Source organism: Emys orbicularis, chromosome 3 (assembly GCF_028017835.1).
Source record: "Emys orbicularis isolate rEmyOrb1 chromosome 3, rEmyOrb1.hap1, whole genome shotgun sequence".
NCBI classification, from domain to species: Eukaryota; Metazoa; Chordata; order Testudines; family Emydidae; genus Emys; species Emys orbicularis.
The window spans coordinates 139098874-139121696 of record NC_088685.1 but is presented as its reverse complement, the minus strand read 5'-3'; the positions used below and the strand labels follow the sequence as shown (position 1 = coordinate 139121696).

Genomic DNA, 22823 nt, shown 5'->3' with positions numbered 1-22823 from the left:
TTGTTTGCTATACTTGAAACCTAAGACAGAGGGGATTCCTCTGAGCTCTTTAAGTTTGATTACCCTGTAAAGTTATTTTCCATACTGATTTTGCAGAGATGATTTTTACCTTTTGCTTTAATTAAAAGCCTTCTTTTTAGGAACCTGATTGATTTCTCCTTGTTTTAAGATCCAAAGGGGGTTTGGATCTGTATTCACCAGGAGTTGGTGAAAGGAAGGAGGGGGGAAGGGTCAATTTCTCCTTGTTTAAGATCCAAGTAGTTTGGATCTGTATTCACCAGGGAATTGGTGAAAGGTTTCTCAAGGCTTCCCAGGGAGGGAATTCTTAAGATGGTGGCAGCGGACCAGAGCTAAGCTGGTAGATAAGCTTAGAAGTTTTCATGCAGGCCCCTACATTTGTACCCTAAAGTTCAAAGTGGGGATACAGCCTTGACAGATGCAATATGCGAAAGGGCACTAAACTGTGAGTTTCTATGGTAACAACAACACTTCCGTGTTTTGACCTGTAGGTGGTGGTATTCACATACTTTTAATTGATCAGAAAAATGGAATGCCTTTTCTGGGATCTGAAACTTTATTTTCATAGTCACCTTTCGTGGACCCCTTAGACATAGTCTGTGGACCACCAGGTGTCCGCGGACCACAGGTTGAAAACCATTGCCTTATAGTGATAGACTCACTGAGCTCAATCTATTTAGCTTAACAAAGAGAAGGACAAATCTAGGGTCTATAATTGCCTACATGGGGGAAAAAATTGATAATGACTCTTCAATTTAGCTGAGAAAGGTATAACACGATCCAATGGCTGGAAGTGTAAGCTACTCAAATTTGGGCAGAAAATAAGGCATACATTTGTTACCAGTGAGTGTAATTAATCATTAGAACAGTTTATCAAGGGTCATGGTAGATTCTCCACCACTGGCAATCTTTAAATCAAGATTAGGTATTTTTATCAGAGGTACACTCTGGGAATTATTTTGAGGAAGTTCTATGGTCTGTGTTACACAGGAAATCAGACTAGATGATCACACAATGGCCCATTCTGGCTTGGACTCTTGGAATCTATGAACTTTGGTCTCTGGACTTCCCATTGCATGCTCATTCCACTAGATCAGTTATCCTAAATAGCAGAGTGATTGTTGGGAGCTCTATGAAGGATATTGTAAATCCTTATATTTTAAAGATTTGTGGGCTCCACAGCAAAAAAACTAAGCATGTTGTATGTCATGTGACCCCAGTTTAAGGAGGGTGAATAAATTGCGTCAAGGTCAGCAATCTTTCTACATACTCTATAACAAAAATAACTTGGAATTAAGGCATACTTTAATAGTAACTGTTGTGGGCCATAAACATTTTAAGATAACACACTGAACTACTTAAAAACTATTCTCAGTAGGCATATCATATATATTAGGCCACTCACTGTAACATGTGCTAGAGATGCCTAGAAACTAACTCTTTCCTGTCGGTAAGTGTTAGTGTTTGAAATCTTATCAGTTGCAATGAAGGAAGTCAGAATCTATTTCCTACTACTACAGTGATGCCTGCTATGTTTCCCATCGCAACTTCAGTATTTTTCCTAGTTATTAGTAAATTTTCTCCCTTCATTGATTTAACAGAATTGGTGAAATGGAGTCAATGAATTTATACTGATGAAGAATATGGCTTATTGTCAACATTGAACAAATAATTGGCAGAAAAAAAGAATCGTGATGAATTTAGTCTTCTTTTTTTGCTCAGGAAGTGTTCGCAAGTATTTTAGTAATTTGTAGTCTGTTGCCAGGTAATAGACAAAAAGCAAATACAAATAGTCTATTGTCATCCTTTCTCTTGCATTGAAGAGGGTAAAGAAAACATTCCTTCATAGCTGGCAGCATTCTATCTGACTGATGCCCACTACCACAACACAGAATAGCAGCCACATTAGATGTCCCCGTAAAAGACAGCAGTACTCAACTATGCCATTTCAATTTTGTATGGTACTACACAGACTACAGGTGTAAAAAATAAGTATGTTCATTAATCTGGTTCATAACAAGCGATACCACCTTCTTCATAATTACTGCAAATGATCTCCTCAGTGATACTAGAATAGGTCACGCACCTATCCATCTTAAGCATATCCATGGCACATATTTTCCGAGATGGTATTTTATGCAAGTTTTATAATAATTTCAAGCTTCTTACCATAATTCTTCTCTTCCTTAAATAAACTATGCAAGAAACAAAATAGTGGTGACCTTTTGAGAACATTCTATCAGATATTCATTTTATTACCAGAACACACCAATGAGTTTGATATTAATGGATGTTACCTAACTCCACTATGTGTTTTACAGTAATGAGATTTTATAAACACTCAAAATTGAAATTAGCTACCTTAGAACACAATACCTACTTATCTGTAATATGTGCAAGACATCTCTAAACAGCTTTCACCAATCAAGTCATTTTCCTTTTAAATGTCTGTATTTCCATTAAAGATACTTTAATCTTTGTTTTCCATTGTTGTTGTTTAAGAATGCTATACAGGAAAAACTGCTGAAAATTTTTTCATAAGGGTACACAACAGCACAACAATATCAATATTTGTTAAGTATTGTGGTCAAGCTTGACGGCATTAGGGATTTTCTGATTCAAATTTGAATATGTGGATTTGATGCCTGGGTAGACTGGATCAATGTTATAAATGAAAAGTACTTTCATAGTAAGTCAAAGCTGGATGAAGCAATCACCTAGTGAGAAACTGTACAAAAACCATCAGTTATTTTCATGAAGTGGTACATTTATATTTAATCCCTGGAAACAGGAGAAAAATCAATATGCATATTTTCCAGTGGAATAAGACACTAAAGCTTTGCCTACACTGGCAAGTTTCTGCGCAGTAAAGCAGCTTTCTGAGCTTTAACTCCCGAGGTGAACACACTGCCATGCCACTTAGTGTGCAAAAACTGTGCAATTGCAGCGCTGTAAAAAAACTACCCCAACGAGAGGCATACAGCTTTCTGTGCCAGGGCTACAGTGCTGTGGTGCCAGTGTAGACACCCTGGTCAATTACAGCACTGCGATTGGCCTCCAGGAGGTGTCCCACAATGCCTGTTCTCGCCTCTCTAGTCATCAGTTTGCACTCTACTGCCCTGCCCTCAGGTGATCAACCATGAACCCTACCCCTTAAATTCCTTGGGAATTTTGAAAGTCCCCTTCCTGTTTGCTTGGTGACACATGCAGTGGTCTCGGCGTATATTTCCAGATGGCCATGCTCCAGCCGTAGGAATTATGATACCTACGGACAGATTTCACGATGCATGACAGAAAGGGGCCATGACCTGGACACACTGCAGTGCAGGATCAAACTGAAGGAGCTGCGGAATGCCTACCACAAGGTGCTGCACCCATGAGCTGCTGATTCTACAAAGAGCTGGATGCGATACTCGGTGGCAACCCCACCTCCACTGCGAAGACCACTGTGGATACTTCGGTGGCTCGCGTGCCAGTCGAGAGTGGACCAAGCCAAGAGGAAGAAATCTTGGATGAGGATGTGGAGGGGAAGGAGGATCCAGAGGCAGAGGATGACTCGGAGGTCAGAGATGCATGCAGCCAGGAGCTCTTTTCAACCCCAGAGGTGGCTAGCCACTCACAGCTGTTGGAACTTGGCGAAATGCAAATAGGAGAGGAGGCCCTGGTAAGTGGCTTTGATTTTGGGAATCACTGAAGCAAGTTTTTGGGGGCAGGAGGGTTGCAGAAAGCAGGCTTGTCTCCCACCACATGCCTAGTCTGAGCGGCAGAACAGGGTGTTGATTGACTCCCTCACTTCACGGGAATCTGCCTCAGAGATCTCCAGGAAACTCTCATGGAGATACTGGGCAATCCGCTGCCGCAGGTTCTTTGGTGGAGCTGCTTTGTTTCTTGCCCCATTAAGGGTAACTTTCCCGCACCACTCTGCCATCACAGGGTGGGGTGGAGGGACCATTGCTGCACACAGGCGAGCTGCATAGGGGCCAGAGCAGATACCGCAGGCTTGGAAAAGACCCTTCCTTGATTCCTTGCTCACCCTCAGCAGCGAGATATCTTCCATAATGAAAACAGCCTGTGGAAAATATGGGGACAGTAATGATTATAAGGCCCCCCCCTTACAGTGCTAGCTCTCCCCAAGAGCCACGTGCCCAGTGTACAGTACGGTCCCAGAACACTGATTTCCCCTGCCCCTGCAGTTACTCGCTATTTTGGGGGGTCTTGTGGCTCATGTGTGCTTTCCTGGGGTCAGCCAGTTAATGATAGGTATGTGAATAGTGACTGTGTTTTAAATCACTGAATCAGTGGTCTGTGTGTTGCAAACAATACTGCTTCTGTAAAATGTTGCATTTTGGCTACAAAGATATGACCTAGAGAGCCCAGCCTCCCTCTTTGTTATCACCAGCTGAACAGCTGCACAAAATTAGAAAGCGGCCACGAAGAACTGAAGAGGACTTTCTGCGTGATGTCATGATGCACTCTGTGGCCAAAAAGCAAGAATTGAAGGAGTGGCAGGACAGTGAGAAGAGGGACCAAAAGAAGAACATGTCATGCCAGAACGAAGCCACAGAGCGGCTCTTAAGGAGCGCAAGGCGCTACTAGCACTGCAAACTGTGCCCAACCTCCCCTGCAGCCGTTGTCGCAAAACTCTTTCCCATGCACCCCCCAGACACAGCCGACACACTCTTATCAACCTCCTGGCTCCAGTCTGTACCCACTGCATTCAACTCCTCCCCGATTACAGTCCAGCACTACGGACTCCCAGTACCCACTGCACAACACCTGTCCTTCTACAGTTTAGCCCTGCTAAAGTACAGTACCCGCTGCACTGTACTCCAAAGGATAAGGTTGGATATGATACCTGGACATACACAAATCTTTAGCCATCCTGGGACCCCACCTTCTCCTGGGTCCCTCCCTTCCCCCATCCCCCTCAGTGCTGATATCTTTTTTTGTTTGTCTCTCCTCCGGTTGTTGTTTTTTAATAAAAGAATTGTTTTGGTTTGAAAGCAATCTTTATTCCATTAATTGAAAGCAAACAGAGCCCTGCAAAGCAACAGGCAATTTTCTTAAAGCTTCATAGTGCATCATCTGCACCAATCACCTCCTAGCATTACAAGCACTGCTCTCCCGAGTATAGCAATAAATATCAGCTTCAAATTGCTGCCTCAAGGCGTCCCTGATCCTTATGGCCCTGCGCTGCACCCCTCTAGTAGCCCTGGTCTCTGGCTGTTCAAATTCAGCCTCCAGGCTCTGAGCCTCAGTGGTCCAGCCCTGAGTGAAGCTTTCACCCTTCCCTTCACAAATATGGAGCGTACAGCACGCGGCTATAAGCATAGGAATATTGTCATCGGCTAGGTCCAGCCTCCCATACAGGCAGCGCCAGCGGGCCTTAAAACGGCCAAAAGCACACTCAACAGTCATTCTGCACTTGCTCAGCCTGTTGTTGAACCACTCCTTGCTGCTGTCAAGTTGCCCCATGTACGGCTTTACAAGCCACGGCAGTAAGGGGTAGACAGGGTCTGCCAGGATCACAATGGGCATTTCGATTTCCCCTACGGTGATCTTCTGGTCCGAGAAAAAAGTCACTGCTTGCAGCTTCCTGAACAGGCCAGTATTCCGAAAGATGCGTGTCATGCACCTTTCCAGACCAGCCTGCGTTAATATCTGTGAAATGCCCACAGTGATCCACAAGCACCTGGAAAACCATTGAGAAAAAGCCCTTCCGATTAATGTACTCCATGGCTAGGTGATCTGGTGCCAGAATTGGAATATGTGTGCCATCTATTGCCCCGCCACAGTTAGGGAAGCCCATTTGTGCAAAGCCATCCACAATGTCATGCACGTTGCCCAGAGTCACAGTCTTTCGGATCAGGATGCGATTAATGGCCCTGCACACTTCCGTCAACACGAATCCAGTGGTTGACTTTCCCACTCGGAACTGGTTAGCGACCAAATGGTAGCAGTCTGGAGTAGCCAGCTTCTACAGTGTAATTGCCACACACTTCTCCAGCGACAGGGCAGCTCTCATTTTCATGTTCTTGCGCCGCAGGGCTGGGGCGAGCTCATCACACAGTCCCATGAATGTGGTTTTCCTCATCCAAAAGTTCTGAAGCCACTGCTTGTCATCCCAGACGTGCATGGCGATGTGATCCCACCACTCCATGCTTGTTTCCCGAGCTCAGAAGCGGTGTTCCACTGTGGTCAGCACCTCCGTGAATGCCACAAGCAATCTCGTGTCGTAGCTACTACGCGTGGCAAGATCAATGTCGAACTGCTCTTGCCTTTGTAGTTTAAGGAATAACTTACAAGTTTAAGGAAAAATTACAATGCAGATGACAGAAAGATGTGTGTCCAGTCCATGCTTATGGTATTACAGTGATTTCCAAATCAAATGCAGATTACAATTAAATAGTCCTTTCCTCCACCTTATGTCCTTCAAACAAACTTAGTTCTTAATCTCAATTGGGGCTCTTTCCATTTCAAATAATTACCGGTACTATAAATAAATGATATGCAGCTGAATTAGGACCTCAGTTGCACCTGTGCCCACTTCCAGTCTTCACATTATCCTTCCAGTGCCATCTGTGTAAACCCAAGGCCTACAATGGATTGCACAGATGAAGTTGACAAACTCAGTAAACAATTCTGTTGTTAATGTAGAAGGTGGAACAGAGTCTGGCTTACTCTCTGTGTGTTGACTGCCCTACCAAAAATACATAATTTTTATCATGGCAGTAGCTTAGACTCTGTATACAAGCAGGCATAGAACTGTTGAGTAAAAAGATGTTATTTTTACACCTTTTCATTTTCAGAGTAGGACCACACCTAATACCCAGTGCAGTTCTCCACTCTGCCATCTGAGCTATCAAAGAGCCAGGCTGATATGCATGCCAATGCAAGCCACAGCCAAGAGAATGAAAGGTATTCTCTTTTCACTAAATGGAGCCTGTTTCACTTTTCCTTAGTTACTTCACCCAGCTAAGGACACAAGGACATGGGTGAGGCAGATTCAAAGAGGCCTGTACCTTCTCAGCAGCCCTGTAAAATTATTATTTATTTGTCTATTATCATAGGGTCTAAGAGCCCCCTAGTCATGGACCAGAACCCCATTGTGCTAGGCACTTTTCAGGTGGGGTCTCCTAGAGTTGGAGAAGGGGTTCCAGGTCCCTGCCACATACCTCTGCAAAGACAACAACCTTACTTCCTGGGGGTGGAGGTGAGAGTTAGCTCCTGGAACAAGCACCACACTTAACAATAGCACAAAACTTATCTAACCCAAGAAAAGTCAGGAGAACACCCAGATAAGAATCTCTAACAGGGACTACAGAGACTCTGTTGCCCTGGCACAGCATACAGCAAAACACTTCTCCCTCTCCCCACCCCTCCCACCATGTTGGCTAGATACATAAGGACCCTTTGCCCCATGCAGTCACACACCTATGCAGCTCTGATCTGATGCTGGCATGCGGTGTGAGCTGAGGATGGTGAGTCAGTTACGTGGTCTCAGCTCCTGTCAGCTCCAAGCTGTGGGTTTATGAGTCCCCTTTAGCCAGCAGCTGGCTCTCCTCCAATCAGCTTCCTCTTTGCCCTATCCCAGCTATAAGCTGTTCCAAGAAGCCATGGTGATTTCCTTTTACAGGAAATAGAAACAAGGCTGGGAAAAGAGCTAATTAAAAGGATCCTACCTCACCTTCAAAGCCACCAGCCTTTCTAAGATCAATGGTTTGCTATCCTTTGCCATGATGCTTACAAATATCTTAACAATGGTTAGGCTCTTGGTGTGCTGAGGCTGTCTATCATGCTGGTCAATACTGTTTCATTGTTCACTTGTACATCCCTGTCTGTCTCTCTCATTTCTGCTGTCTCTTGTTTCATACTTAGATTATAAGCTCTTTGGGGCATGCACTTTTTTTTCCTGCTTGTACAGCATCCAGAGCTGGGATTCCCAGGGTGGAGAAGGGAGCAGCTTCCTCTCTGCCCCAGCTTATGGTTCCAGCCTCCTGCCCTGCGTCCATGGTCCCCACTTCCAGTCTTCCCTGGCCGGGTTCATTCATATGGAGATCATTGCACAACTGAGGGCCAAGAGCAGAATGTTAAATCCGAATTTGTTATGGAGGAGCCCATCTTGTGGTCTTCACAATGAAACATTTTGAGAAAAAAACAGCAGTTGGATCAGTGGCAGAGCTTATTGCAGGGTTTTAGTCTGTACCCGTGATTCTCAACACACCAAGGAAATGTCTATTCCACAATGATTATTTTTCATATTAACATCTTCTGTTTATCCTGCTAGCTCAAAATTTTCCATGTTTCTACTCTGCCCCTGGTGGTTCTAATTTTTCCAACAACCAATTCATTCGAGTCATACTGTTGCAATCCCATTCTGCTAGCAATGTGAAAAAAAAAGTCTTTTATTCAGAACTTTTCATTCAATTTAACTTCATATGATATGATCCAGCCCTATCGATTTACCTTCTTTTAAATTGTTCTTAAATCCACCTCTCGTTTAATGTATTCGAAACAGAGATGCAAGCAGTTAGGAACATCTCGGGAATGGAGGTTGTTCGTAATGCTGAACGAAACTTTATGGTTGTTCTTTCAAAAGTTTACAACTGAACATTGACTTAATACAACTTTGAAACTTTACTATGCAGAAGTAAAATGCTCCTTTCCCTTTTTTCAGTAGTTTATGTTTAACACAATACAGTACTGTATTTGCTTTCTTTTTTTCCTGTCTCTGCTGCTGCCTTATTGTGTACTTCCGGTTCCAAATGAGGTGTGCGGTTGATTGGTCAGTTTGTAACTCTGGTGTTTGTAACTCTGAGGTTCTACTGTATTATATGCAGTAATTTACCTTATACAAATTTGCTTTGGAAAGTAGAAAAGAAGAGGTTACTCACCTTGTGCAGTAATTGCAGTTCTTAGAGATGTATCCTTAAGTGTGCTCCACTTCAGGTGAACATGCGCCTCTTGAGGTGTATGCACACCTATAGTAGAGCACCCATAGGGACAGTACTTGAAGAAGGTGTCACGTCAGCAGACAATTACATCTTTCAGTTAAAAGAGAAGGATTTACACCAGGGATTAGTTAGGTCCAATTTGGTTTTGTTTCTTTTTTTACTGTCAGGAAATTTAAAGGCTGATATGTCAAGTGTATTTTGGCCCAGATCTTCCCATCCAATACCTGATAATATAGTCCCAAGACCATGTTGTTGTAGAGCCACCCATGGTTGTACTGGTGTGCAGGAAGCTAAGCTCCACACTGTGCAGACTCCTGGCCTCCATTTGCACAACAGATACATGAAATTTGGCTGCCGGAGAACTTCAGCATTGATAGAGAACGTTCCTTTGTCCACTTATGCCAGTCATGGGTTTGGTTTTTTTTTTTTTTTTTTTTTTTTTGCCTGCAACAAGATTCCACACAAAAAAACCCCATAAAGACAACCAGAAAGAACAGATAAATTGCACAGATAGGGGGACCAGATGTCCCGTTTTTAAAGGGACAGTCCTGTTTTTTGGAACTTTTTCTTATATATGCACCTATTACCCCCCACCCCCTGTCCCGTTTTTTCCACAGGTGCTATCTGGTAACCCTCACAGATACCATTAAAATATCACATGGACTACATAGAAAGATGCTAATTCAAGAAAGACATAGGGAGGAGACAGAAAACTAAATATGAGCTTTTAGTGCAAAGCTATTGTGAAAACCCAGTATTATTCTTGGATGTATTTGTAAATGATTACATGTAAAGTAAGAAGTACTAGTAATACTCTATTAGCCTGGTGTGGCTCCATGTGAAATATTGTATGCAGCCTTGCCCCCAACTTTTTAGGAAGACTGTAGGAAGACTAAGGAAAATACAGAGGGAATCAAAAACCAAACAAGGATAAGAGACTAGGAGACTATGAGGAGAGACCGAAGGAGCTACATTTATGAAAATTAAAGTTAGACATAGAACCGTCAGCAAACAAATCTACCCCTGCTTTCTGAAATGCCAGCTACTGTTTCTTAATTGAGGTTGTACCAGATATTAAACTGATACTACATTTGGTTAGTTAAGAAAGAAGGAAATTCTTATCTTAGATATATTATAGGCTAGAAAACAAAGGACTGGAAAATTATCACAGCCAAGAAATATTTCAAGATAATAGTGTAAATGAAGGGAATTAGTCACAGTCTCAGAGGATCATAGCAGTTTGTACCATTGGCCTGGAGCTGCAAATTAAAAAATTATGAAAGGCAAAGAAAATGCTACATTAGTAAGAGTAACTTGATGGTGGGGGTTCGCAATGCACCATACCTGCAGCTCTTCAAAAATGGCTTAGACAAGATATGAGAGGCAAAGATATAGGGAGCAATCTTGTAAAATACAGAGGGTGAGAGCATCAGCCTTAAAGGACTAAGTGGCCTTGTTCTTTCTGTGATTCTCTCATGTCAAAATCACTAATAAAATGACAGATGGATGTTCGTGATTGATAAAAGGAGACTATTAGTGCTTGTGAAAGGAGCTACACTGATGACAAGTACAACATAGACAGGGGCCTCCTAAGGTTCCTGAATCCTGACCACGAAAGACTGGTCTGTATAGACAAATGGTTATTTCAACCTCTACCCTCATTTACTTCCTATTTCATGTGTATTTTTTACTTCTCCATCATCATTCATTCTTTGACTTATTTGCTAAAACTAACCAGAATACATGACCACCACATATACAATGTTGGTAGCTTCCTTGTACCCAGCATGCATCAGAAAACAGCAGCAAATCCCCTCCAACATCTTATAAAGAGCGTGTCTTGAAATATTTTGTATAATTTGTTCATACCTTAACTACAAGGTAACGGCTGAAACATTTAAAAATGCAAATATTAATGTATGTACTTGTAAATGTAATTGGACCTTAAAATATCTAACGGTACATTAGGTAAGTACTGTAATTGAATTCATAGACATAATACAATAATGCTTTTTCAACTGGTGCATTGTCACATAGCCTTGTACTTCAGCCTGGAAGTAGCTTTCTCCCATGGCACACTTCTGACTTCATTTTAAAGTTTAATTCTTTCCAGACAGTTGCAAAAGAATTAATTCTCTGCAGAATTTGGCAGCAGTCATGTGAATAAGCTATTAGTTATGCTGCATTCCTTTTTACAACATCCCATTTCAGAAGCTTGCCAACAAAAATCTTAGGAAATCAGTTTGATCAGTGATATTTAAAAGCTATAACATTTAAAGATTTCGCTTCCTTTTTGCATGAATCCAAAATGCAGTATTTGAATAGCTTTCCTCCCTTTTCAGTATTTGACAGATTTGCTTGAAGGATCATACTTGAAAGAACTGAATGTCACCATTAGAATCAGAATGAGTTACTGAAAATACACAGTTTAATAAGAAAAACACAATACTCTCATTACATGTGTTTTCATTCTCAATTTTTTGGAGTTTTCTTCTGAATCTTATGTTTTGAATACCACATCCAGGTCACTATAGCGAACTGTGGGCTAGTATCTCAGTGGAGGGAGCAGGGGATGCAGGGCAAAAGACATTCACACCCATGTTCCACAGCCACTCCATGAAGCATACCTCTACCCACTTCCAACAATGCCAGCCAAATCTTGCTCGCATCAATGAACCCATTATCAGCTGGGAGGAGGCATATGTCCCTGTGAATGGCGGGTGGGCAGATTTATTCAGTAGGTGCAGATGTATATAATGAAATGGTAAGCATCTGTTCCACCACCAAAGATGGGCCCATTGTTCATTAACGTGGTTTCACACATATTGGGTGCTACAGAGTCTTGGGCTCAAACAGTAGAGAATGATGTGGAAGGTCTGATGTGGAAGGTCAAGATTAAGGAGACATCCCTCTTCTATTCATATATCTATCTGCAAAGTCCATATTCTTGCTTCAATAACTAAATTCAGAAGGAAGTACTTCATTGATCTTTAAAACTAAGTCAACATCATCAGCCTGGTGCTCAGGAGCAAAATCTATAACAAACCACTGTATGTGCATATGTGAGAGGGAAAACCTCTTCTGCTAAAATCTCAGGGGGGTAGTGAATAAGAAAACAAATCAATTCCTGGCAGCTGTTTCCTATTTTTATAATCATAATTATAAACCAAAATTCTGGGTTCAAAGAGCCCTGGAATGTTAGGGTATTTGAAATCTCAACCCTGCTCTGGACCCAAATTTCAGAATGGCACCTGTATTTCTGGTCAGCTGAACTGACAGCCTACATCTGAACAACCCTAGAGGTTGGGAGGGATTGAAATATGATTTTTGTGGCTTTTAAACACCATGTTCATAACAATTACTTCCCACTTCTCTTAGCTACAACTGAGTGCTAGTGAAGCTACTAATTTGCCTTTATGACCGGATAAAGTTGTGGACTATGAGTGAAAAAGATGCAAAGTGGGATCACCACAGAACACAGGAGGATAATAATTTCAACAAAAAGACGGCAGAGTGATCCTGACTGTTAAATCAAGTATTAACTAGCAAACTCAGTAAGAAAAGGCTCAAATGTTAGCAAAATCACCTTGCTTCCATTCTGAATTTCTCTTTTTATTTGTAAAGACTGCCATTACAATTGAAAAGGACTCAAAATGGAGTGATGTACACATCATTGGTGCTTCATGATGGACCTGATGGAATCCCTGAATGGATATTGCTTCAGCTTTGATTTTAAAAAATGGTCTAACAAGAAAATCTTTAACTCCACTATTGATCACAGGTGGCAAAAATGAAAGAAAGAGAAAAAGAAATTAAACCAAAACTACCGTTAAGTTCATAACATATACATTGTTGGCTGATGACACTGATTCCAAATGTACAATAAAGCCCACAACACTTTATTACTATGAGTATGATTATTGTGATTGTTTTTCTCATGTTGATCAACTTGCTTTTGAAGGTTGTTGTTTTTTGTTTCTTGGTTTTAAACTTGCATAATAAACATGCAATGAAATATTTCTTTTTAAAGTGTTTTTCAGTCTGTTTTCATACAAAGATTTCATAAAGTTGCAGTGTTGCATCAGAGCATTACCAAAATAAAAGCAAGAGCAAAAGAGGAAGGTAAATGTGAATTTAGCTTGATGAGAATAACCTACTCTTGTCCTGAGACACGCCACAGTCTTATTAAAAAGGTGTGCACAGTCAAACCCCTCCCCCCGCAACCTCACCAAAACACAAAATAAATATTAACTGGGAAGAAAGGGAGGGCACAAAGAAAAGATAAGATGATGTCATCATGCACTCATCTTCTGCATAGCTCAACCCACATATAGTAAGGCACTATTTCCCCACAACTTAGTGTCCAAAACAATCCTTTACAGTGCTCTGTGAACTATATAGTTTCTTCCAGGATGATGAAATAAATAGATTGAATGAATGTCACTACCACATTACCCCACGTGTGTTCTCAGAATCAAGGGATTCATCTGGCAGTCTCATAAAATAATTGCCTCTTCATGTGTGTGCATGTTATGTATGGGGATTTATGTGTGGGTGTGTGGTTTTTTTCCCCCCCATGAGTTGCTGTTTTAAGTTTTCGTTGTTCTTTACTCCATTGTTCTCAAAACAAATAAACAGGGAAAAAACCCAGCACAGTCAGGTAATCAGAAACATAGCTTTGGTGCTCCAAAAAGCACACAGCTTTGGAGAGTCGAGAAATCAGTTCTTCCCTAAAGAGTTGGGAGATGGATGGATATATTTTCAGTGGCGATTCGTATTTAGTTGAGCTGGTCTTCATACTGTTTTCGGAAGCAGTCACCAGCAGGGAAAAACTCCCAGCACCGTTCTTGATACATTTTCCATACATAGGATTCCTGCAAGACACAGGAGATTTAAATAATTAATCTGATTCAGTGAGAGTACATTAGTCATCCCTCATCTTTCAAAAAAAGACTACAGTCTGTTCTAAATTTTCTGATTCAATTCAAAATTGATCTGCTGTGTATGAACCTAGATGTGGAACACACTAACAACTTAGTTCATTTTAGTCTAGGCTTTTGGGTTTCTATCTCCTGGATGAAAGTATTATAGAAACACACATATGTTAGGCTAGGGAGTAGTTTAAAGAGACTCTTGAAGAGCTCAGGAATTTTGACCTTCTTTCTGGTGAAATAAAAAATGGAGACAAAGGGTACGTCTACACTACCCGCCGGACCGGCGGGTAGTGATCGATCTATTGGGGATCAATTTATTGCGTCTAGTGTAGACGCGATAAATCAATCCCTGATCACTCTGCCGTTGACTTCTGTACTCCATCGCGGCGAGAGGCGGAAGTGAAGTCGACGGGGGAGCAGCGGCAGTCGACCCTGCACTGTGGGGATGCGAGGTAAGTTGACCTAAGATACGTCGACTTCAGCTACGCTATTCTTGTAGCTGAAGTTGCGTATCTTAGGTCAATCTCCCCCTCCCCCAGTGTAGACCTGGCCAAAACAATTAGTTTTGCTCTTTTATGTCCAGGAGCAACTTGAAGCTCAAGTACAGTTGCCTGCAATACCAAACTGTAGCTAAGGATTAGTGTTTTAATGATCCTTAAAGGAACCTCCGCTGAATTTCTACATCAGCATTTCAAACATGCCTGTGTACAATATATAAAATAATACAATGGCTTTAATGATATCAGTTTCTGGTAGAATCCATAAATGGGAACAGTTTCCCCTAACTACAGGTTTTATCCCCACTTGTTTTAACAGATAGTTTACTGTCCAAGGGATCTAGTCTTGTCCTGATGTATAGCGCTTATACCAAATATATCCCTACATTCATTGAATCTGGTGTATTGCACATTTTAAGGGTAACTCTTCAGCTTTTGAATAATACAGTAAAAACAAAAGGAGACAGCATTTTATTGTAGCAAATACCAGTGATTCAGTTGATTAGATAGCTCAGAGGGCTCTCTCATTCCCCACATCTAAATGAAAGCATTGAATAACTAACCAGACTGGAGTGATTATTGGTAGTCACTGTCTGGACTCAGTGTATGCAGTGGGTCAACACACACAATAAGTAATGTCAAACAATGGAGCAAACATAAATGCAGCAGTATTTTTCCATAACAAATATTATCAATTTACAAAACAGAGGTAAACATTCTAGTCTAGTTTAACATGTCATTGTCAAAGGACAAAATAGATATTCAGAAATAGTAAAACAAGTTTATAAAATGTGCACCCAGTCAAGACTGACAGGCCGTATATAGACAGAACATGATTACAGTAGTTTAGTATATTTGTCAGATTTCAGAGAGAACAGTTTAAACAAACAGCAAAAATATGCTGTATCCCTGTGGTGTACTGTAATTTGTTGCTCTGTAAGCAATCTGTGTGTGTGTAGGACCTGCAACTACCAATCACTTTACCGATCACTCTTACACAGCTCTCAGTGGGAATTCCAGCTGTCTGAGCACGTTTGGCACACTTTTTTTCTGTTGACAATTGTAACTAAAAGGCTTGAGGAAGTGTCAAAAGGTTTGGAAGAACATTTCAAAGAACAGTGAAGGCAAGAAAAAAAAATCTTGGTAAAATAAATCGTTGGGGCTTCATTTTCCAAAGGGTTTACCTTCTATCTGCACCCAAAAAAGCATGTAGCCACCTACATCTGGACTCAAACTGTGAATGTTTGTAAAGAAAGCAGATCTTTACATTCCAGTTTATACAATTCATGCACATAGATGCTCATTCAAAAAAGGAAGCCACTGGAAGATATGGCCTGTGAAGACTAACAAGCACCCTTGCCAAAAATATGGTTTAGTTCTGGTTGCCCTTGTGAAGGTGTAAAAGGAATGAGGGCAAGGAAAGTCTCTTCTCATCATGTGCACCTGTGCAAGATGCAACCCATATCACGTTTGTGGGTTTTGAATGCAAGGAAGCATTAGTGCCAACAGTGTTTCACGTAACAGGGGTGTTGTGAGGAATAATACATGAATGATTGCTACAGTGAGGTGAGCCTTATAAATATGTAACTAGATAGAAAGACAACCCAAAGAGGGCATAGGCAGGGCTCCAACTCTCAGCAATGCAGCTGATCAGCACTGTGGGAGAATCTCTGATATACTTCCCAAAAAGAGAAGTAGGAGGAGGCTCTGAGTACACTCGCCTCAGAGGGCATTCTCTCTGGCCTCTGGCTACATCCCTCTGGTATGGTGTATCTGCTCACCATCCATGGCTGTGCCATCTAAAGCCCCTGCAGAGCCCACTGAAATTAACAAAAAATAAATGAGAGTCCGCAGTTCTTATCTGTGCAAGAGTGATTTGGGGGTGGTGTACAGCAGTGTACAGTGTCTCTAGACTGCTCCTTGTGCTGGATTGTTCCTTGGGTGAGCCAGCCCTATTCTGCATGCTGGTGAAAGGGAGGGAAGGGAATGGATCCATAGTCCTGCCTCCTTGCTCTCCAGGAAGGGGAGAGAAAAAGTGAGCATAGGGACTAATAGGCTGAGCTGAGCAAGTGGTTAGAATTTCATTTTGTATAAAATGTTGTGAAATTTAAGAAGCTTTAGTTTTATCTGTTCTCCTCTTAAATGGATGTCACCTGCCTGAATTTCATGTGTATCTGGGCTGTATGTCATTAATGGACACACTGTTACTCATTGTACATGAGCAAATTCTCTTCCCCTTGCCAAATTTGTGAATGCTTATTCCAATCTGAAAGTTAGAATCCAGTTTGATATCCTCGTTAAAAGGTGCAAGTCTCACTATAATTGTCCTTATGTCTAATAAGCCTGCCTCTTATGGAAATCACCAGCTTTCAATATTGCTTATACAGTACCATGGGAGAAAATGGTATTTTACAGAGATAGATGGCACTGTCCTGGCTTTGAAAAGAATACAATATAAATTACAAGTAACCAAGTAAGTAATAACAATAACAAAGGAAGCGAGGGAGATAGTCAATAGGAAAAAGTCAAGTGACTTGTTATTTTAATGGGATGTACGTATCTTGTTAGTTGCAATTTTCCTTTCATGCTTATTTTGGGGAGACAAGTTTTAAGAGTACAAAATCAGGTACCAGAACAGATGCAAAGGTGCTGAAGAGGAGGTTAACAATGAAACTCTGGCCAAAATAAGTGAGTTTTAAGGAATGTTTTGAATGAGGTCACTTGTTCCACAGGGAGAGCTTAACACAATTGGTTAGAATTCTTATCTAGTTGTGCCATACTGAACATTCCTGACTTTTATCACTAGCATTTTTTAAATAGTACTGGTGTAAACAGTGCTCACTTACCTGTCCTGTATGCTCTGTTTCATCTTTGTTAATGAGATACATCAGAAAAAATCTACAGACAAAGACATTTTCATCAGAAACAAGCACATGGAAATATCAGAAAACCAAGGAGAAATACAGACAGATGGATGTTTGCCATTATGTTTTATAGAATAAGAATAATTCTGTTAATGGATATACAATATACGCATGACATTTAGAATTTGATATATATATTAAACCACACACAATCTCAACACTTCTGAGGTTCACCCATCATTCATTTTTACTAGCTGACTACAATTAATAATGGATGACCCTCAAAAGAGTAAGAGATTCAAGTTTGGTTTACTATAACCATACAGCAGTTATGATGCTTAGATGAAGCTTTCCCAACCCTTCTAATTATAACTGAAATTTTCTTGTCCCAGACTAGTGAATTAGGGCTTTATTGTACACACTTACATTGGTGAATAGTCAAGGAGACTGTTTCCATTAATACACATTATTCAAGATGATTAAGGCTTTCAGAATCAGTTTATTAAACAGTTTATTAAAGAGGGTGCTTTATTAGATCTTGTGGTTCAAACTAGTCAATACAGATGAAAAAAATTTGACAGCAGAATATAACCCTGTGGTTTTATTAATACTCTAGGCTTGATGCTTTGGCATATTTACACACATGCTGATGATTTCATAATCTAGCTCATTTTTATATTAAATCCATTCTAGACATGACATCTCTCTCTATAAAATATAAACATAAAGCATGGCCATTAATTTTGGGTGCCCAATTTGAGGTACCTAGGACCAGATTTTTCAGAATACTTAGCATTAGATAGCACTTTATATATTCAAATGCAGCTTCCATTGACTTTAGTTGCAGCTGTGAGAACCAAGCACTTCCGTCTCAAGTTGGGCACCCAGATAATCAAGAATACACAATTAGTAGCCACTTGTGAAAAAAATGGTTTAAATGGCTTGATTAGCACCACACAGGAACTCTATAGCATAGACAGTGATAGGATCCAATTCTCCAGGGCAGCATTCAACTGCCTTAACTGTGCGGCTGTCCTTTTTATGCTATCTGTTCCCTACTTCATTTGCTATACACCTTCCAATTTCTGCAGCAAATAACAGTTTCTTTCACTACACAGCACTAATTCATTCCCAGAGCAGGGCTCATTCTGTGCACTGAATGAGACAGGGCCCATGGAATAAATACTATGCAATCATGTAATTAAAGTCTGCATCATAATACATATGCATAGTGGGGCTGAATTAAGGTTGCACAGGCAACCTTTAACCTGGCATTACCTATCACAATGAGAAAAATGGAAAGGAATCTTTCTCTATACCTCTCTTGTTCACTCATACAACATATAAAATCTATACAGTGGTCTTTCTCCCTTATTTTGTGGGACTGATTAGTTACTTGCAAGGGCTGATGGAAGTCATGAGTTATTGATGTTTGTGTGGTTCTGTACTTACAGATAATTGGCCAAGTTGTGCTCCTGCAGGGTGTGTGTTTCAAAGCCATGGGGCACTGTGTCAAAGTAGTCATTGCCTATCCCACAGATAAAGCATTTGGTCTAAAAAAATCCAGAAAATATACACATTGCTGAAATGCTCTATAACAGTGCTAGCTTCTTTGAAAAAAATACCCAATAAGCACACAACAATTTATTTAGAAATTCTGAAACATGAAATATACTATGTGCTTAATAAAGGCTTTTGCTTTAAGGACTCAGCCTAAGCCTCAGCCAAGAACATGAACAGAAATTTAATTGCTGTCACAATCACTTCTTGCTGTTTGGTAAAAAATCTTTGGCATCAATAACTGAATAGGAATAGATCAGGAGAAAGGAGGGCATGAATTAATCAGGGCTGAAAAGCAATTTTTCCTTTTTGTTCTCGCCAGGCTACTTAAATGAATATAAGAGTCACTGTAGTCCATAGCAATCTTTACCTCAAAGGTAGTTATGTTTACCCATTTGAAACTGAATACGCTCTCAGTTGAGATTACAGAACACAGCAGGTACCTGATACTCTTCTGAATTCTGACAGTCAGATTTAAACAAGAAAATGGGAACTCTGCAGGAACAGACTACTTTCACTTAGGATATCCAAAGAAAATACACAAGTGAGATTAACCATAACAGGGGACTGGACAAGATGACCTCTTCCAGTCCTATGATTCTATGATTTGTAACCTGGTTTCATTAATGCTGAATATTGGGAACCTCCAAGCTAAACTAAAAAAGCCTTCACCAACCACTGAGGTCAGTTTTGTTCTATTCAGCCACAGCTGACAAAGTTAAAATAAAATAAAATCCGTAGCATTAACATAAAAAGACACATAAAAATAAATTGGTAGGTGTTTTGGCTTAGTTTTGTTAGTTTATCACCTATAAGGAGCCAGATGTACCAAAGAACCAACTGAGATTGCAGGTAGTGGACAAATAGGTCTAAAATGTGTCAGGAGCAGAATATCAGTTTTGATTAACTGTGACTGTGTCCTGTGTGATTCTAACTGGTAGTGCCGAAGTGCAGTCAAAGAGCTCTCTCTCCACTGTACCCCTTTCACAGGCAAAAGTGGGCAACAGTGAATGCTATTCTGTAACCTGGCTGTTAGCAGAGCACTTTGATTAAAAGGAATTGTACTAAGACTGTTCTACTGAATGCTACAGAATTGTTTCTGTAGGCTTTTATGTGATATAATAATATATTTGCTCTAAGAAGATATTTAAAAAGTCATTCAGTCAAAAAAAGTCAGTTATGGAAAGTCATCTCAGTAGACCAGACTCTCAGTTTTATTTGTCAAGTATCAGAGGGGTAGCCATGTTAGTCTGGATCTGTAAAAAGCAACAGAGAGTCCTGTGGCACCTTTAAGACTAACAGATGTATTGGAGCATAAGCTTTCATGGGTGAATGCCCACTTCGTCGGATGCATCCAACGAAGTGGGCATTCACCCACGAAAGCTTATGCTCCAATACATCTGTTAGTCTTAAAGGTGCCACAGGACTCTCTGTTGCAGTTTTATTTGTGTGACTTCAATATGGTTTCACTGAGGGGTAACTGAGGACAGAATCTTGTCCAGTATGCTGTTTGATACTGAACACTTTGTTGTTCTGCTAACTGCATACTTTCCTGTCAGTTTAAAATTACTCTCTGATGAATCATCGCATTTGGATAATGAATGGACATTCTGGCAACCAGCACTTTACTTAAATATGCTAGGGTGAAGCAACTAGGAGCTTATCATTTCTTACCTCCATGTCTTCTTTAACTTGTTCTTGTTGGTCTCTTAATTCTCCAAAAGCATCAATAATTAAACCTGGTGTTTAAATAAAAATGATACTTAACATTCAAGAGTACAATATGGCGAAATGTGCATACCCATGGAAACCAAGGTTGCGCTCTGACGGAGTAAGATCAAATGAGAAGTTGTCTCCTGAAGTAGTAGAAACCTTCATATATTTTTAAAATTACTCTATTGTCTAAATATGTGAAACAAAGCTGACTACACAAAAAGAAAACAAGTCCCTCCAACTAGGCTGGCAGAGATTTTGTAACATACTTTTTAATTGGGTGTTTTGGGACAAGTGGATTCCTGTTTTATATGTACAGCCCTAGCCTTTTCTTTTATATAGTAGGTAAAAGGTAGACACACATTTGTAGGGTAATGGAATCTTTATTAAAAAAAAACCCAACCCAATAAAAGGATACTACTATATACTTAGCAGAGTTCATAGCTTTATTATATGAATACCATGGAGATGGCCAGGGGCTATGTGCATCCTGCAGCTCCTGCGCTCACTATGCTTGTCACTTAGTAATGGAATTCCATTAACAGAGCTCCGAAGAAGTAATGGGCCATTTCTTAGAGAAACAGAAAAGGAAAAAACATTCTAGGGTCAGAGACCTATATTATAAATACAAAGGGCCTGATTCTTCCCTCACTTGCACTGGTATAAATAAGACCAATGCCACTGAAGTTAATGGAGTTTACTGCTGTACAAATTGTGAAAGTGAGTTGAGAATTAGGCTCAAGTTTTACAGTTAAGACCTGTCAACTTATATTCAGTTACTCACAAACAGGGAAACCAAACTGGAAAAGCAAACAGCATGAGATACACTGCTTGAGGCTATCAAAACCTGGAATTCTGTTTTTTACAAATGCCTTTTAAAAACAAAAGTTTGCTTGAATCTTTGAGACAACACATCAGAATTGTAAACAATTTGCCACATAGCTGAGAACTCTTATCTAAACACACCTATAAGAAACTGGGAGGTACCCTCTCAGAGCAAAATTCATCATCTAACTACATGTTAGCTGGTACAAGACAATCGAAGATCATTATTTATAAAAGCAATGAAACCATCAAAGTCTTGACATGTGTTACTCCAAAAGGATGTATATATTGATTTGATTTTTTACAAACTATAACTGTAATAAAAGAGCATCCTCTCCAATGCTCTGGGCATCCTTGACAATTTTGCACCACCACACCTTCTCTGCTACTTTTAGCCTGAACCAGCTAGGTTAAAATTAGCATGGGTATGCCTACACAAGCTGCAATCACACCTTGATTACATAGACACATTGTAAACAAACCAAAGCCCTTTAATTCTCCTAGAACAATTAATACCCCAGGATCAGCATAAATACAATAAAAAATAAATGACTTCCCACAGTCTCCAGAGTACCAAAGCATCACAACTAGCTCTACCCAACTCCCCATCTCCTTACAGCAAAAAAGGAAAAGTGGGTCTTGCAGAGTGCTCTGAAGGCTGACAAATTCAGGTTGTTATGGACTTGAGGGAAAGCAAGTTCCAAAGACCCAGGGCCCTGTCAGCCACCTCCTCTCTGGTAACGATTGGGCTTATGCTCAGGCATCTCCACTGACTATCTTGGGATAGTTTGCCACTGGAAGAAAGGAAGTCTCTGAGGTAGGTAGGTAGGTCCCAGGCCACTTCGGGCTTATAGGTCAAAACCAACCATCTTAAAATCCAGTAACCAACAGTCAGCCAGTGCAGATCACAGGGTACAGGTTTACAGACTGGGTCTCAATCTACACCGCATTCTCTCTCAAATAATGAATAAGGCAATGACATCTCCAGCTGGGACAGTTTAAATGGAGATATAAAGCTACATGTCATCAGCACACTGAAGACATTGCAACCTCCTCACTAACCTTTCCAAAGGCCTCATGTAAACGATGAACAAAAGAGCTGACAAGATGGAAACGTGGAATTTCCCATTGGAGAATGCCCTCAGGCAAAGAAGCAATTGTCCAACATGTATGAGCAAAGCAACCTGACACAGTGACAGATGGCACTATATTATGTAGCCTTAATTGCAACATCCCACCTCCCAGAACCCAACTATTTTGGTTGCATGGCAAATCCTTCAACTAATGCTCTCAGTATGTTCATTCTAACAGGCACACATGTTCATCTCTTTCCATCTGATATTGCTTTTTAAAAAAGTAAGTTTAGCCTTCACAAGAGACAATGGTGAAAGAACAGTTACCTACCCATAACTGTTCTTCTTCAAGATGTGATGCAGACGTGTATTCTACTTAGGTGTG

General features: G+C 40.5%; 1 protein-coding gene across 1 annotated transcript in view; it reads right to left on the bottom strand.

Moving 5' to 3' along the window:
* Positions 1-13750: 13750 nt before the first annotated feature.
* RYR2 (ryanodine receptor 2) overlaps positions 13751-22823 on the bottom strand; it is a 527178-nt gene continuing 518105 nt past the window's right edge. The window contains exons 104-107 of the mRNA XM_065401458.1: positions 20502-20566; positions 18720-18820; positions 17250-17301; positions 13751-13846 (exon numbers count right to left, since the gene is read on the bottom strand). Of these exons, the coding sequence (XP_065257530.1) occupies positions 13751-13846; positions 17250-17301; positions 18720-18820; positions 20502-20566 (314 nt within the window). The remainder of the gene's footprint in view (positions 13847-17249; positions 17302-18719; positions 18821-20501; positions 20567-22823) is intronic.